Source organism: Hemitrygon akajei, chromosome 9, assembly GCF_048418815.1.
Source record: "Hemitrygon akajei chromosome 9, sHemAka1.3, whole genome shotgun sequence".
NCBI classification, from domain to species: domain Eukaryota; kingdom Metazoa; phylum Chordata; class Chondrichthyes; order Myliobatiformes; family Dasyatidae; genus Hemitrygon; species Hemitrygon akajei.
Genome location: NC_133132.1, coordinates 87,212,241 through 87,230,699, shown reverse-complemented (window position 1 = coordinate 87,230,699; position 18,459 = coordinate 87,212,241). Strand labels below are relative to the sequence as shown.

The following is an 18,459-nucleotide window of genomic DNA, read 5'->3' as shown; positions in this document are numbered from 1 at the left end:
CCTTGTGAAATATTCCCAGAAACTTCAGCCACCTCTGTTCTGCCATCATCCCTGCCAGTATCCCCCTCCAATTCACAAGGGCAAGCCACTCTCTCATGCCTCTTGTAATTCCTTTGCAATATTGATACATGTGACTAATGCTTCTCACTCTCATATTGCAGCATGAATTCAATCAAATTCTGTCACTGCTTCTCAAAGGTTCTCTTATATTAAGCTTACTAACAAAATCTGGGTTGTTACACAACACCCAATCTAAGATAGCCTTTTCCCTAGTAGGCTCGAGCACAAGCTGCTCTAAGAGCTATTCGAAATGCATTCAAATTCCATCTACCCCTCGTATTTCCAATAACATCTAATGCCTTTTGTTGAACTATGCATTTTCCAAATCATTATCTGCAGTGCCTTTAGAAAGGGAAGCTATTCAGTTATACATTACTCTGTACTCTCAAGCTTTCCACCCATAAGTACTGACCTAAATCTCTTAGAAGTATTTGCAAATTTCATATAAAAGGGCAATTCCCAACAAAGTTCCTACTCAATGGTCAAGATGTTTTCATGAAATCTCTGTACATTTCGAAGCAATATCTTGTATTCCAACACTCCTATCTGTACACATGGGAGGCACAGAGGTACTGCCAGAACAGTTACCTCTGAGCTCCAGCAACCTGGACTCAACCCTGAATTTGGAATTGACTGAAACTCAGAAGTTCTCCCTGTAACCACACTGAATTCCTCCCATATTCCAAAAGCTTGTGGCTTGATAAATTCAATTATAATTTTGTCATGGTGCATGGCTGAGTGGTGGAAACAGGGAGTAGCTGATGAGAACTTAGGAAGAGAAAATGAATTACCGCCTGATAGTTGGTGCTGAAGGGCTTATATGCTGTATTGTTCTGATTCCATTATAGGCAGTATGCTAGGTACTGCATATCAACCTTATGTTTCATGAACAAACACAAAAAGATATCCCTTTAAATACTGCATACACTACTGCAACTGTGATCTAACAGTGTGAATAAGGTTCTAGCATGACTACCCTGCTCTTAAGTTTTATACCTTTGCTTATGATATTTCTCGATTGGAAAGTATAAGTTTAGCTTTATTTGTCACATGTATATCAGAATATCGAGACATACAGTTAAATGTATTGTTGGTGTCAAATCAAATTAGCGAGGATTGTGTTGAATAGCCTGCAAGTGTTGTCACATTTCCATTGCCAACATAGCATGCCCACAATTCACTAATGCTAATTGTACATGCTTGGAATGAGGGAGGAAACTGAAGCACCTGAAAGAAGCCCTACGCTGGCACTGTAATAGAGCTACACTAAATGCTGCACTATTGCACAGTATCTTCCACAATTGAGAAGGCCAGTTTCAATGGACAGGTACATAAAATATGGACTTTCAGAACAGGAACAAGCTGATCAGGCTACAATATAATGCCTGTGCTAACCATGATGACAATATAAACCAGTCTTACCTGTCTGTATATGGCCTACACTCCTCCAACTCCTGCCTGCTCATGTACTCTTCTAAATACCTCTTAACTTTTCATAACCAGATGGGGCATACCCTATGTTTTATACTGATGCATGTAACTTGCCAACCCTTACAATAAATGCTGTGACTGTTGAAGGGAAGTATTCTGTATAGTTTCTTTACAACCCTATTGACTTGTTTGCCACTTTCAGGGAGCTATCTATGAACTTGTGCTTCAAGATCCCTCTGTACATCAATGCTCCATGGGTCCTCTAAGAGGTGACAACAAGCATTGCAGAATTCTTGTTTAACTTCTCACCGGAACTACTGGTGACCCAGGATCACATCCCTTCCTATGTAGAAGTGATGGACACATTTGTACCAGGTGGAGGGAATGCTCCCATGTTCAGTGGCTGATGCACAGATCTCTCCTCCCAATGAGGCCTCAGTGGAGTTTTGTTTGCTACTGTTCATTAATCACAGTGTGCTCCAACCAGAATACAAGGACCCCCTTTAGAACCAAGATGAGAAGAAATTTCTATAGCCAGAGGATTTTCAACTTTCAAATTTTTCATAGTTCCTAACTTGTTGAAATAGTTCGCTCGAAGTGACTAACAGTCACACAAGTACAAACAACTGACTCAAGTTAGAAACAAAACTGTTCAGCAACTGTCTCCTGTCCCAATTAAGGGGCATAGTGTCTCAAATAAATGAATGGAATCCCAGCTATTTTCTCAATTAATTTTTGTTCCTTAAAAGTTGTCCCAAATAAGTAGCCTCCCCAATTAACCATAATCCACTGTACTAGGTTGACAGATTCTTGATAAGTAATGGTATCAAAGGTTCAGGGAGAAGGCAGGAGAAAAGGGCTGAGGGGGTTTAATGAATCAGCCATACAAGAATGGCAGAGCAGACTTGATGGGGCAAATGGTCTAATTCTGCTCCAATGTCTTATGGTGCTATGGAACACAGAAAGATGGGTAATTCCTATCACTGTGTGTATTTTACTTCTTGGAGTTGGCATTTTAATTAAAATGATTATTATCATGATTTAAAACATTTACTATTGTAACTTGCATGATCCAACCCTGAAGATCCTTTCTACATGGACTAGTGGAGAGTTAAGGTGACTTTTCTCACAACTCTGCTTGGTGTAATTAGAACAATCAGGTCTCCAAATGTAAGGAGATCATATTTTGGCTACAGTTAACTCAACATTTCCTCTGTCTTCCTATTGATGGAGAAGAGGGGCTACTCTCCCTTTCAAGGATTTCATGGTGTAGGACTTTCTACAGGTCTTACACGCTCAATAGTGCATCATTAAAATGTCACTGTTTCAGGCTATACATTTGAGAACTGTGACAAATGTATCCTGAACCTTATATGGTTGTATGTGTTCAAACAAGCATCTTGTAACCTCAGAGTTGATCCTTTACAGGAAGCAGAAGGGAGAAAAAAAGGCCACAGATTCTTGCAATGTAAAACATCAATACCAAATCATTCTGTGTCAGAACTCACCCCACAGTGAGCAGCAGTACAAAACAGTCAGAATGCACCAGAGGGAGACTTTATATGCATAAGCAATTGCAGATGACAGGTGCTTAATCTGATGCATTTGAAAAGATAGTTTCATCGCTGGCGGTGAAAGACTATCAGTGAGGGATGACAAATGATCTGTAAGTGTTACAACAAAAGTTAAGGGGGGATAATAACATTCAGTACCGAGGGAAATGGAATCCTGATATAAAAGGGGGAGAGTAGACAAAATTCCACCATTATCCAGACAGATAGATCCCAGGCACACTATACACATGTGTGTATAATGCCATGAGCAGGACTTCTGTGCCTGTTCAATTTTAAACTCTCCTGCTGCTGTCACTGTCCCATAACTGTTCTCCCACTGAAAGGTCATTCACCTGCTTAGGCTCATTTCTCTATACCAGGTCCAATAAGGTACTTCTTCTCAATGGACTATCTACTTATTGAATTAAGAAACTGTCCTGAATGCACCTAACAAATTCGACCCTGTCAAACTTTCTTGCACTGAGAAGATCCAATACGATATTGGGGAAGTTGAAATCAGTCACAACAACATAAGCTTATTGATCTGTTCCTCAATATCCTGGCGACTACTGTGCAATCTGTAGTCTAATAGCATCATAAAGTGAAATGCTTTGTTTATGTCGAGTCAAATCTTCAAGGATGTGTTAGAGCAGCCCGTGAAGATTGCCATACTTCTGGTGCCAACAGAACATGCCCTCAACTTACTGACATAACCCTAAGTGTATGTCTTTAGAATGCGGGAGAAAAATGGAGCACCTGAAGGCACCCAGAGAAACCCACATGGTCTGGTGAAAGCATACAGACAGTGACAGGAATTGAACCCTGATTAGTGATTGCTGGCAGTTCAAAGCAATAACCACTGCGCTACAGAGTGCAGCCCCAGTATCTAACTTACCATTGATCTCTCTACTTTCTGACTTGGTGCTCTGATTCCCATCCCCTTGCTGGACTAGCTCATACCATTCTGAGTATCATTAATGAACATCTGTCCAGGATATTGCTTCCCTTCCAGTAAAGCCATAACCCATTCTTCTTGAACAGGTCTTCCCTACCCCAGAGTGGTTTTCAATTATCCAAGAACCAAAAACCCTGCCACCTTTGAGGTGCTGCTTTTCAGTCTCTTTCCCAAATTCCTATAGTCACTGTGCAGAACTGTATTCCTCTTTCTATCAATGCCGTTGATGCCCCTGTGCATCACAACCTCAGGCTGCACACCCTCTTACTTCGAATGTTCTGCAGTCATTCTGGGATATTCTCATCCTGACAGACAGTTGGCTCCCCCCCACCATTCTGTCATCTTTTTCACAACCACAGAATCCCCTGTCTGTCTCCCTAACTACTGAGTTTCCTAATCCTGTTCCTCTGCATGACCTTATACCCTTCCTGCTGAGCCTCAGAGCTGGCCATGGTGCTAGTGACATAGTCATCCCCACCATCACCTGAGCAGATTCTAAGGAGTACAGGGTATACTTGTCACTAAAGGGAAGTGTCATAGGGGGAAATCTGACATGTCCGCAACATCACATTAGCACAAGTTTATTTGCATGGCTGAATTCATTCCCATTGAGTCCAAGTGGGAGAAGGATTAAATTACTGCAAAAGTTTTTTCAATGCCTTTTTATTAAAATCCAGATTTTTTTTTGTAAAATCATGAGACAAATTATGGCATATATACCCTTCATTGATTGTTGATCCTTTCACTTCAAGCCTTTAGGAGACAATCCATAGTTAAAAAAAAATGCCTGACACATTTCTTAGCATGAAGCCTAGCATTTTTTCTTATAATCTATTTTATCATTGCTAGAACTAGTGTCAGCAGCTAAATAAATTATTCCATTAGTGTGACCATATAGGGATGGATAGTAGGGTGGAATGTTAACTTTTAGTCCTTGAAACTAAACATGACTCTTCATTATGAATACCAGAGCACAGCGCCCTGCCAATGTTCACAGTTTAGGTCCCAGTAAATCTAAGCTGAACAACAGCTACTTGAGTTTTCTGTGCTATGTTTTTGAAATACCTTTGTGACCAAAACTATTTTCAAATGCAGAACTTGTTTTAAAGTAAAATGGATTCTGCACAGTTCATAAACTGCAGGGAAGAACTATGTGCAATTCCCTGAAAAAAAATTAAAACCAGAAACACAATGTAACTAAGATAATGAAAAAAATTACTTTTATTTTACATACTAACGCACTTCTTGAAACTCACAGATGAATTAGGTCTAAGGGCCTACTTCTATTCGGCATAGGACTATGAAATGATGGCAAAGTTCTGGAACTTTGGATGACAAGAAATATTGTAAGTTTAAATCATAAAGAAAATGCATACAGTATACATGGATTAAAAAGCAAAAATCAGACATAACCTTTGAGTAATATAATGGAAGCAGGGAAAAACAAGGAATAAAGAGAGCTAAAAGTGACCATGAATGTCCTCAGCAAGTCAACTTAAGAAGAATTCCAAGACATTTTAGACATTATCAGAAGTAAGAGGGTAGCTATGGAAAGGGTAGGTCCACTCAAGGGCCATGGAGGGAAGTTAATGTGTGATACGAAAAGAAACTGGCAAAGATGTTAATTAATATTTTGCATTAGTATTCACTGAAGTGAAGGATGTGGAAGAGAGGGAGATTAGGGGGGGGTACATTGGTGTTCTGGGGCATGTTGATAATAAGAAGGAGGAAGTACTGTGGGTTTTATGAAATGTTATGGTGATGTTCCCAGAATCAAATGAAATCGATCCCAGAATATTGTTCCATTGTTTAAAAAGGGTTCTAAGAGTAAACCTAGCAATTATAGGCATGTCAGTTTGACGTCAGTGGTGGGTAAATTAATGGAACGTATTCTTAGAGATGGTATATATAATTATCTGGATAGTCAGGGTCTGATTTGGAACAGTCAGCATGGATTTGTGCGTGGAAGGTCATGTTTGTCAAATCTTATTGAATTTTTTGAAGAGGTTACAAGGAAAGTTGATGAGGGTAAAGCAGTGGATGTTGTCTATATGGACTTCAGTAAGGCCTTTGACAAGGTTCCGCATGGAAGGTTAGTTAGGAAGGTTCAATCGATTGTCAGATTGGAGGCCGGTGACTAGTGGTGTGCCTCAGGGATCTGTACTGGGTCCAATGTTGTGTGTCATATACATTAATGATCTGGATGATGGGGTGGTAAATTGGATTAGTAAGTATGCAGATGATACTAAGGTAGGTGGCGTTGTGGATAATGAAGTAGGTTTTCAAAGCCTGCAGAGAGATTTAGGCCAGTTAGAAGAGTGGGCTGAATGATGGCCGATGGAGTTTAATGCTGATAAGTGTGAGGTGCTACATTTTGGTAAGAATAATCCAAATAGGACATACATGGTAAATGGTAGGGAATTGGAGAATGCACTATAACAGAGTGATCTAGGAATAATTGTGCATAGTTCCCTGAAGGTGGGATCTCATGTGGATAGGGTGGTGAAGAAAGATATTGGTATGCTGGCCTTTATAAATCAGAGCATTGGGTATTGGAGTTGGGATGTAATGTTAAAATTGTACAAGGCATTGGTAAGGCCGAATTTGGAGTATTGTGTACAGTTTTGGCCACCGAATCATAGGAAAGATGTCAACAAAATAGAGAGAGTACAGAGAAGATTTACTAGAATGTTACCTGGGTTCCAGCACCTAAGTTACAGGGAATGGTTGAACAAGTTAGGTCTTTATTCTTTGGACCATAGAAGGTTGAAGGGGGACTTGATAGAGGTATTTAAAATTATGAGGGGGATAGATAGAGTTGATGTGGATAGGCTTTTTCCATTGAGAGTAGGGGAGATTCAAACAAGAGGACATGAGTTAAGAGTTAGGGGGCAAAAGTTTAAGGTTAACACGAGGGGGAATTTCTTTACTCAGAGAGTGGTAGCTGTGTGGAACAAGCTTCCAGCAAAAGTGGTAGAGGCAGGTTCAGTGTTGTCATTTAAAGTAAAATTGGATAGGTATATGAACAGGAAAGGAATGGAGGGTTATGGGCTGAGTGCGGGCCAGTGGGACTAGGTGAGAGTAAGTGTTCGGCACGGTCTAGAAAGACCGAGATGGCCTGTTTCCGTGCTGTAATTGTTATATGAAATATTGAGAAGCAAGATTGCTGGAGCCATGATAGAGATTTTTGTACCCTCCTTAGTAACAAGCAAGGTGTATGAGGACTGGAGAATAGCTAGTGTTATCCAAATAGTTTCAGGGCAACAGGGATGCACCAGGAAGTTATAGACTAATGAGCCTTACACAAGGTTGGGAAATTATTGGAGAAAATTCATAAGTACAGGATTTACTCATATTTGAAAAAGAATGACCAAGTAAAATGAGCATTGTTTTGTTACGGGGGACATCCTATCTCACAAACTTGAATTGTTCTTTTTTTGAAAAGGGGATGAAACTGATCAGTAAGTGTAAGGCGGTGAATGGACAACATCATCCTCAGCGAAGCATTTGACAAGCTCCCTCATGGTAGTCTTGTCTAGAAGACTACATCACATGGGATACACAGAGAGCTGGTTAGCTGAATATAACATTGGATTTCTTATAGAAGTCAGAGAACAGTGTTACAGAGGTATTTCTCTAACTGGAGGCCTGCTGCCAGTGTTATTCTGGAAGGTTTACTGCTGGCTCTGTTGGTGTTAGGCATGCAAACACATGACCTAACTGAACTGACAGAGAATAATGTAGGTCTCAGTTCTGTATCACTGAAAATTGGTCTGCTCAGCAGAGTTACATACCTTCTTAATCTGGGTCAGTGGGCTGGCAAAGAGCTGCTCTCTGTGCACTCTTATCAGGCCATGGCTAGCAGTTTTACTATCTTCTTTATACAGTAATAGGAGCCAGAAATGACCTAACATCCATATTATAAATTGGGAAATTTGCACCTACAGTTCTGACTATCTAACAAATGCCTTTTATGAACACCCTCTCAGACTAGCTGCTTTGTGGAGAAATTGGAGCAAAAGAAACTATAGATAGTGAAAATCCAACAACAAAAACAGAAAACGTTCGTGGCACTTTGGATTAACCTTAATCGTATCTGCCAGTTAAAACACCTGTTTAAGAACAAGTGTAGAAGAGGATATTGCAGAAATAGGCCCTTCACACCCCCCCAATTCCCTGTATCACCCAAAATATCAATTGAAGTAAATCCTATCTGCCTGCATGTGGTCTGTATCCCTCTGTTCACTGCCTGTTCATGTGTCTGATTAAATACCCTTGAACATTGCACCAGATATTGCATAAATAAATGCAAGGATGCTCTCAGAACCTGTTTGAAAAGGTGTAACATCTGCACTCACTCCTGATAATCCCTGGCCCAAAATGCAGAAGCAACTTTCAGATGACATTCTGACTCTTGAATCCTCACATCAAGAAGTGCCCAGCAAAAGAGCAAATGGTATGTGCAATCTCCCAAGATACCCACTGGCATGTTAATCACAAGACAGGAGGGAGGAAAGGGTGGCTTGGAGAGGAAGTGACAAGAGTGGCCTGATCCATGGGAGATAATTTGGCTGACATATTTTTCAGAATTTTCCACACAATTTCCACTACATTCTGTATCTTTATGTCTGGCACATCTCTTCCTGGGTCACTAATATACTTAATGAACATAAAGAGGATTAATGAGTGCACACAAACAGCACACACAAAATGAGCAGAGTTTATCAGCACACACCTGATGAATTGTAAAAATCACATGTATTAGAGTTATGTATGCAATCCACGTTCCACTGAAATTTAATTTACTACAGTCATATCCAATACTACAGTCATACTTACTGAAGCTTTACTAGTTACAATATGTTTAATCATTGAGGATGTCACATTTTCCACCCAACACTTTTGGTTAGTAGAGACTGTACACACTTGGTTTCACCTGTTTGTTTCTATAAATGCAATATCCAGCTGTTACCTTTCCTGTCCTGATGAAGGATCTCGGCCCAAAATGTCAACTGTTTACTCTTTTCCATAGATTGTTACCTGGCCTGCTGAGTTCCTCCAGCATCTTATGCATGTTGCTTGGATTTTGAGCATCTGCAGAATCTCTTGTGTTTATGTTAACTTCCCTTGTTGTATTTCCATTCTCAACTCATGATCATTAGTCCTTTTATGTTAAATGTTTCTAAGTTCCCAGCACAGTTATACATTCCTCTGCCTTCCATAAAAAAGCAGCCTGTTCAGTGTGCCTCTCAAGTTCCAACAACTCACCTATATAGGTGTTACAGAAATATTTAATAATAATTGGGAAATTGGGAAACATCCCAATTAATAATAATTCCATCATTACACTGAAGATTCTTCTGTTGTGTCAAACCTAACAATGCATTTAATGGAACAGCCGAAGCACTTAATGGGATATATTCCAAATGGATCTCACAAACTGAACTTAACATCCATAACAACATACATAAGTTTCACAACAATCTTTACCTTTTTTCACAGTATGTCTTTCCCTGGGCCACTGTCAGTTATACAAACCCTGAATTCATAGATACAAAGATGCTGGTAGCAGTATGAAATGAATTGGAAATAAAGAGCACCCAATCTTTCCTCTACACCTTTAGTTCTGTTGCAACATACACAAAATAAGCACAGTTTATCAGCATATATTGATAAATTTAAATTCACATGTGATATACAGAGCTGTGGAATCACTTATTCAACTGGGCTTCACTCTTCCATACTTGGTCATGAAAGGTACTGGACAAATTTCCAGCTAAAGGGCAGTAGTAGTTCTGGAAGCATAAAAGAGACCCAGTGGTCAAAGAAATGCCAAAGAAACAGTTGAAACATTTGCAACTATCTTCAGATGAAAATACCAAGTGCATGATCCACCAGAGCTTCCTCCTGTATGTCAACTCTGAGAACAGAGTTTTGGGAAGGGCCACAATAATGCCCACAGCATTGGAGAAAATCACAGCAGCTCAACAGGCTCACAAGATGATATGGTATCACAAAAATGATATGGTAAAAAATATATTAAATAAAAGAATGAGTAAAATGAAAATATGATATAGGATTTGTTAGTTACCTATCCTGAAAAAAAAACCCCTTTTTTAAAGACCAGAACTCAAAGCAATGGTTAGATATCACATTCAGAAATCATGTCCACTACAATGGTGCACATCTTTCAGAACAAGCAAACAGAAACAAATTTTTTTTTCTCCTAAAAGCTACTGTGGTTCCATCTTCCCTCTACACATTTAGTTCTGATACAAGGTCTCAACCAGAGATCTTGATCGTGTCTTTCCCTCCACAAATGGTGGGTGCTTCACTTGCTGAATTCCTCCAGTAGCTTGTTTTTAGTTCCAGATTCCAGTCTCTCGTGTCTTCTGCTTAAAGGGAGCGCAGGGACCAGGGCTCTGGTGCATAGGTAGGGAGAATGGGTACTGCATTGTGAGCAGATGGGGAGAGTGGGAACTGGGTCCTGGTGAAGGGACAAGCATTACAGGAACATTTAAAATATGTGTCAACAACATTTTTGTAAGTGTCTGGACAAGCTCATGAATTGACCAAGTATAGAGGCCAAGTGCCAGGTGCTGCAAGATGGGATTGTTATGGATGGGTGCCTACTAGTCACCATGAATGTGATGGGCTGAGTGACTTGCTTCCATGCTGCATGGCTCATGGGAAATAAGAAGAATATTACAAATGTACCAAATGGTATAGGGATTTGTGATACTGTCCTATCTCAGAAGGCAGCTCCAACCCTGTTTGTGCAGATTGTGACTGTCAATTGTAGGGTCCTAATATACTATGTGCTTAGATAGTTCTGCTCAGTGGTTAGAAAGCTAATTTCTAAAACTTTAGGTTACAAGTGACCTACTTACAGTAACTTAAATGGCAAACACTGTACCTTCCAGAATAACACTCTCACTTTATAAAATAAAACTCAAGTCTAGCATATTATATCCCCAATCTCAGGTTAACAATAAATTCTGATAACAGTTACAGTATGCTATTTCAGCATTTTAAAATCAACTCAATCAAATGCTTTTCAGAATTATTTTTACATTTTCCTTTGCTAATAAAAGATTAACAAAATCTAAAATAGAAAAATCATGAAATCTAACCACTTTGTCCTCCTTTTAGAAAGCATCCAAGGAAGCATAGCAAAGAGAAAAGGAGAATGAGAGAGGAAGAAAGGAGCAAGTGTTAATCAAGAGAATGGAAAGATTCACATCAATATTATCAAAAAATAACTTTTATACACATTTTCAACACAACTTACCAGGAAACAATTTTATTTTAGATTATTATTATATCAACAAAGCAATGAGTAAATTAGCCAACAAACTAAATTAGTAATTTAATGTATTAAATGGTTCTATCAGGCCACATTCAATTATGCTTGTAAACCTTCCAAAAATATCTCAAATCAGTATTAAATGGGCATTCATCTTCCCTAGAGAATGCATGGTAAAAAAAGAGAAAAATAATGCATAGCTATTCATCCAAATTATGTTCTTTTAAAATCTGTTGTTAGTGGATATGTGGGATTCTAAATCTCAGCAGGCACAATTTTATTAATTATGCCTGGAATTTACTGTTATATACAGTATATAGTTGGATAAATGCCATTTTGTGGATGAGGGCTGGAAAAACTATGTAGAGAAATATTTAGCAAAGGTATTGGTAGATTTTCACTGGTGTTCAAAACACCCATTGTCCCACATCCTCAATCACCTATTCTGTAGGTCAGATTTAATTAAGACAACAGTTATGTAAGGAATATCCACCCATCCTCTCTCCCTTTCCTTTATCCTTCTCACCTTTGAGCCTTACTATCTCTAAATGACAATGACTTTTCCAGAGGATTGGAAAGAGATTTTGCAGACAGTGTCTCACAGATACCCTGACCAGTCTAACCAAAGGAGCTCTAGAGAGCCCAAATATCAGAACCTTACAGAGATTTGCCATAATTAGCCCCTTTAAAGGCTTGGATTTTATACCTGGAAACATCAGGGCCAATTTGATGAAAATAACCAGAAGGTACAATAATTAAGTGAAATATAGTTCTTAGATGGAAGGCTCTCCCATGGCTCAAGAGAAAATCAACACGTTCACAGATGCTTGAAGGTCAAAACCCAGTGACAATCAGGTGATTTAGAGAGAAGATGGTAGAACAAAGAAAAATGGGAATCCAGCCACTTGCTGCTAATCATGGTCTATGAGGGTTGCTTGATATTGGCATTGCTGCAGATCTCACTGATCAAGAAAAGGAAGACAGTCAGTGTCTGCTGGAGGGAATGTATTAGAGATAGTTTCAATTTAACCACAATACCTACAAGTGACTCTTTGGTACAAGTGACATGAAATTCATTCCACCGTCCTGCCACCACTTGTGATCAACAAGAAGCTGACAAGGTCACATACCAACTAAAAGATCACAGAAACAGGTGGTGTAACTGCTAAAGTTCTGAAACTGGGTAAGGAGGAGCTTCAGTCATAAATTCACAATGTGATCTCCCTCTTCTGGGACGAAGAGGTCATACTTGGTGCCTCAGAGATTTTAAGACAAAGTTTGCAATTTCATTTTTATCAATTTTCTTTCATTTCTATTTTTGCTATAGAAAGGTTTCCATTACAGCCAACCTACTTGATAACAGAAAACTGCCTTGAAAAATTCACAAACCTCTACCCAAATTGAGATGTGGATTAAAATTCATACTTACAGAATTAATGTAATAAAAGTAAATAAGTAAACACAAAATATATTTCCCCACTTGAGTTTCTTAATACATGCACAGACGAAACTAACCATTTGCTAGGAATGCAACCAGTCCCTACTGAACCCCCGCTTCGCCCCCACCACCTCAGCGCCCACCTCCCAAAAAGTAGGGGGTCACATGTACTCATTTACCAATGTGAAAAGATGTTTGCCATTGCAGGCTGCAGCTTTTCCTAAATAAAAACCAGATGGTAGTTTATAACCTGGTAATAATACGTCCTCAGTCATGGAGTTACTCAAGTTCCACCTGTTTTATCCAACTTGTCTGAACTAATATTGTTTGTTGTTCATTTTTTGGTTAACTTCTTACTTGTCAATCATTGGATTGACTTAAATGCTAATATATCATTATTAACATCAGAAGGTATACACCCATATAAACTGTAAGAACAACACACAAGGTATCCCAAATGTGCTCTGTTTCCAATATATGATTGGAGTTGGAGGAGGAGGTAAAAATAATCTGATGCGTCTACAAGTAAGAAATCATAAAACATTGCTCTAGAATACATTCGTCCTTCCAAATGTCATACTTAAGATGTGTACTATTTACAAACTTTTCATGTTCTTGCCCAGGCCCCCACATAGAACTCAAAGTATGCCCTGATCAGTCAACTGTGAAATTAATGATAATTATAGGTTGTCACCACAGTGCCTGCACAACATACAGGTTTAACTTGGCACAGGATCTGGAAGCAGATTAATCAGCATAAACACAGGAAAACAGCAGGAATGTAGAACTCCATTTGTACACTCCTCTTACTATTGGCCAATGGTATTTAACATGAAATCTGGGATTTCTATATGTAGGAATGGCTCTCAGCCTTCCTCATAAGAATATCACATACTAGTGTGTGAACTGAAAAAAAATCTATCAATAACTTAAGAAAAATAACAGGTGCTAGGTTGCTAGGTAAGAAATTCCCCATTATTATTTAGGCTGGAGTATGTAATGGAAGGAAGATGGTTCATCAAGATTTGGTTTTGTTACAATAGAAGGCAGTCCAATCCACAGTGAAATGTGAGTGAACTGCACCCAGTTCCTAATTCAGCTGTAGCAGAAAATAATTTTTCATTGTCTTATCTTAAATTTAGAATTGAAAACATGAAAATATAAAAATAAAAATCTTTGCCAGATGATTTCCTCGATTGTTTACATTTATCTGACAGTTTCCAATTAAATTAGTCAAGTAAGTCCATATTTTTGTAGATTTCTTTTTGAGAATTCAAACTAGTTCAGAACTTCCACTGCTTAAGATTACATCAAGTTCAATGTACCATTAATGTTATATGATCTCTGAACTCAAGCTGAACGGATAGTTCAACAACTCAGACCCAGATTGCTGAAAGTATGTATGTCTGTGTATATGTTCATTTAAAATGGTAATCTCAGGATTACTCCCAGTGCCATGTAAACAACAAGGACATAACTTGTGTATGGCTAAGGAGCTAATGCAGGATGGAGGGCTTCAGTTACGTGGATTACTGTGATCTCTTCAAGAGCAGCTGTGACTTGTACAAGAAAGATAGGTTCCACACAAACTAGAGGGGCACTAATAACCTGGTAAAAAAGGTGTCTAGCACTACTAGGGAAGATTTAAACTGGTATGGTAGAGGGATGAGAATCAGAGCAAGAGGTCAGCAGCTGGGAGGAATTGATGGGAAGGTTAGTAAGGTTGCAGACAAGGATTGGTGGTGTTGCGGATATGATTGCCAAAGGAATCAGCGCCAGTTGCAGATATGGGTGGAAAAATGGCAAATGAAGTTTAGTCAGACCCATATGTGAGGTGTTGCTCTTTGGGACATCAAATGTAAAGCATTGGGGTGCACAGTAGCATAGCGGTTAGCACCATGCCATTACAGCTGGGGTGTCAGAGTCGGAGGAGAATACTGGTATCCTACTCATGGGCTTTCCCAGCTGCTCCAGTTTCCTCCCACAGTCCAGAGAAGTACTGGCTAGGTTTAAAGATCATTGTAAATTGTTCTGTGATTAGGCTAGGGTTAAATAAGCGTTGTCAGGGGTTGCTGGGTGGCGTAACTCAAAGAGCTGGAAGGGCCTATTCCATGTTGTATCTCTAAATAAATAAAATTAAAGGACAGAACACTGTTATTGGCAAGACGCTTAAGGATGTTATGTTCAGAGGGATCTTGGGGTCCAAGGGTATAGCTCCCTGAAAGTGACTGCACAGGTTGATAGGGTGGTAGCGAAGCTGTCTAGATTGCTTGCCATTATTCATCACAGCACTGAGTTCACTCGTCAAAAACTTATGTTGCTTCTCTATAAAACTTCAGTTAGGCCTCATTTGGAGTCATTCTGGTTCCCACTATATAGAAAGCATATGGAAGCTTTTGAGAGGGTACAGAAGAGGCATATTAGAATGCTGCCTGGATTAAAGTGCACATGTTATACAAACAGTTTGGACAAACTTGCATTGTTTTCTTTGGAGTGGTGGAGGGTAAGGGGATAGAGGTTTATAAAATTATGAGAGGCACAGATAGCCAGCTGGTATCTTCCCCCAGCATTGAAATATCTAATACTAGTGGGCAGACATTTAAAGTGAGGAAGGGCAAATTCAAAGGAGATGTACAACAGGGCAGTGGGTGCCTACCAAGAATGGTGGTAGAGTTAAGTATGATGGAAGCATTCAAGAAATTCTGAGATTGTGCAGAGAAAGGAGGAATATGGACATTGTGTTGGTAGAAAGTATTAGTTTACCTAGACATTTTATTATTAGTTTAATTAGTTTGGCTCAGCATGGTGGATAAAAGAGCCTATTCCTGTGCTGTAGTGTTCTATATTGTATGTTCTAATACATTCAGTAATGTGGAAATTTTTGTTTTAACCTCTGTATTATTGCCAGGCATGTGGCTCCCTGGGTATGATGCACCCTTTCGTTGTCTGAGGAGCTTCCTCACCTCACTCAGACCCTCAATGTCTAATTGCAACAGGTTCCTAGAATGAATTATTGTTTTAATTCATCATGCACGCTAAACATTTACCATTGCCTGTCCACTATCAATCATTTAAATAGAATTTCCCTATCTATCACAGCCAACTTGCATCTCACTCACACCTTTATAATTTCCTTAATTTAGACTCAGGATTATATTTGCAGAATCAATGTTTTTTTTACTCTCCACCTTAGTGAAGAATTCTATTATCTCTTTCTCAAGGGACTCCACAAAAAAGATTATTTAATAATCCTTCCACATTACAAAGTAATTGGTTGCATTTGGGTGGTGACTGCACTTCAACAAATACTTTATTGATTACAACATGGAATTTATTTATTTCATCAGAGTTGATAAGTAGCTATGCCCTTTTTGCCCTTTGCAATGTTGATACTTTCTCCTTTGTTTCTCAATCCTGAAAGGCACTGTCAACCTTTAACCATGCTAGCTTGGTAAGTTATAAAAGAATGACTAAAGGAAAAAGTTGTGATAAATTTAAAAAGTCGAAAACAAAAGTAAGATTTTTACTAACGGTGGCCAACATTTTCACCTTAGCAAACTGAATGATGCACTCTCAATATCCTGTTACATTGGAAACTATCCATTCATTACCAGTGACACAAGGGTTTAATCATATGGTTGGCTTATTAAAGGGAATCAGTGAGGATATTTAACAACATGAAGGATGTGAATAAGAGTATACCAAAATTATTTCCACAAGATAAATTTAGTTAATAGTTTATCCAAAATCGTTGCATAAACGGCAAATTCCAGGCATGTAATAATCTTTCCATTATTTTGTTTCTGCTCTTAAAGAAAATAATATTTCTCAGGATGAAGTCAATGATGGGACCTCGTTCAATTTCCTGATCAAATTCATTTTAAGCCAGGAATTCTAACCAGGATAAACTTCAGCTGCACCCACTTTTCAACCTGGAAGTGCCTGCCCACTTCACTCCATGAAGGGTGAGATAAAAGACAATCAAGCCTCAACATTACAAGGAATAATGAGCAGACTGACAAAGTTATGTTAAATCTGTTCATTAATTCATGAACGAGACCAAACAATCACATTTGTGCAGATAGTTTTTCCTCCAGGATGAATATTGTCAAAATAGCTACTCAGATTCTAAAGATAAGAATCCAACTTACTTGCTTTTTGATCTGTTTAAGACATTGTACTATGCTAAAATACATTGCCACATTCTGTTCCTGAGCAAAAAAAACTATTCAAAAATCACAAAATAATCAATCAATTCTCAAATATAAATGTTGAACACAGCCTCAATAAGAGATTGCTGGGTGTACTCACATTATTGGAGCGAAGAGTAACCCGACCCCCACACCGGGCACAAAATTTGGTCTGGCAGTAAGAACAGATGTGGCCACAGCCATCAGCAAACTTAGTTTTAAGGCAGATTCCACAAGTTGGAGCATCATCCTTGTGTTCCCCCTGGTAACGCCGGGCTTCATCACCAATCTTCCTGATCTGCTCCTTGTAGCTCTCAAATTGCTGATGTAGCCGTCTGTGAGGTAGTGAACAAATTAAAGTGAAGGCCGTGAGTTCACCCACGTGGAGGTGATTAGGCAACACAAAAGTACTACACCACCCCAGAGTCCAACAAAAAATTTCAGTGCAAGTTATCTCAGACAGTGGTGCACAGCATTTTATGCAAGAGGATTGGAGTAACAACATTTTGTTAAATACATAAATATAACTAGATATTTATATTTTCAGTCAGCGCTATGAAAACGTATATTTAAGAGTTTATTAACAATCTATACAGTACCAAACAATAACCAACCAATAATGATTTCCTCACTTAAAATGCAAGGATTTCAGACAAGGGTTTTCATGTGTTTCAACTGCATAAACAATTCAATGTATTCCCTGGTTCAAGTGCATTCTGGGTATTTGATCAAAACTGCTTTCTGAATGATTTAAAAATAGATACAAATAGTCATAAATTCAACTTTTATTTGCAAATAATAAACTAAGCAGTTTGAATTGTAAATGGCATTCGAGTTGTCAACGTGTGAATTTGCAATCACTCAGAGTTCCTTAGAGACCAAATAAAATAAAACATATTAGTTTCAATTTGATTGGCACTGATTTAATCCCATACATTCCCCATGACCCATCTGAAGCATTGAGTCTCAGCCTATCCAAGCAAAACACTCAGATTACAATGCAAAACCTCTACCCAATCAATAGTAGCAGTTCCTTTAGAACTGAACACATAACCACAGAATTTTGTTACTTCATGTACTATCAGTGTGCTGAGATTCATTTTAGGTTGCGCTGGGACACATCATCAGTGATGTAACCGGCTGTGTATTTAATATGTCAGTAATTTTTGAGTAATATTGTAAACAAATTGTTTTATTAAGCATTATTTGTTTAAATAATTAATTACAGGTTATGAGTAAAAATACATGAATTGCATACATCATTACATATGATAAGTGTGTACACCTTGCTTAAAGTAAAAGACAAAAGTTAGATTCACATTCCCAGTTTCCCTGTTTTCCTTTCAAGTAGTACTTATGTTTTGGAGTTACAAAACATGACAGTAGCGATAAGGAAATTTTAAATGAACCCGAGACAACTACCTACCTGTTGAAGTGCAGCGAGATGTTCAAATTTTTTAAAAAGGGCAGTGAGAAACAGTCAAAAAAAAACAGCACAGTATGTGTTCTTCGGAAGGGAAAACATG

At 38.6% G+C, this 18,459-nt stretch overlaps 1 protein-coding gene across 7 annotated transcripts in view; it reads right to left on the bottom strand.

Annotated features, from left to right (window-relative positions):
* Positions 1 to 18,459, bottom strand: part of rims1a (regulating synaptic membrane exocytosis 1a) — a 549,448-nt gene that overhangs the window by 287,970 nt on the left and 243,019 nt on the right. For 6 of the 7 annotated variants that reach the window (XM_073056477.1, XM_073056478.1, XM_073056481.1 and 3 more), the window contains exon 4: positions 17,055 to 17,268. In XM_073056477.1, the coding sequence (XP_072912578.1) occupies positions 17,055 to 17,268 (214 nt within the window). Of the gene's footprint in view, positions 1 to 11,132; positions 11,145 to 17,054; positions 17,269 to 18,459 lie in introns of all 7 variants that reach the window. The other variant, XM_073056484.1, reaches the window with a different exon arrangement.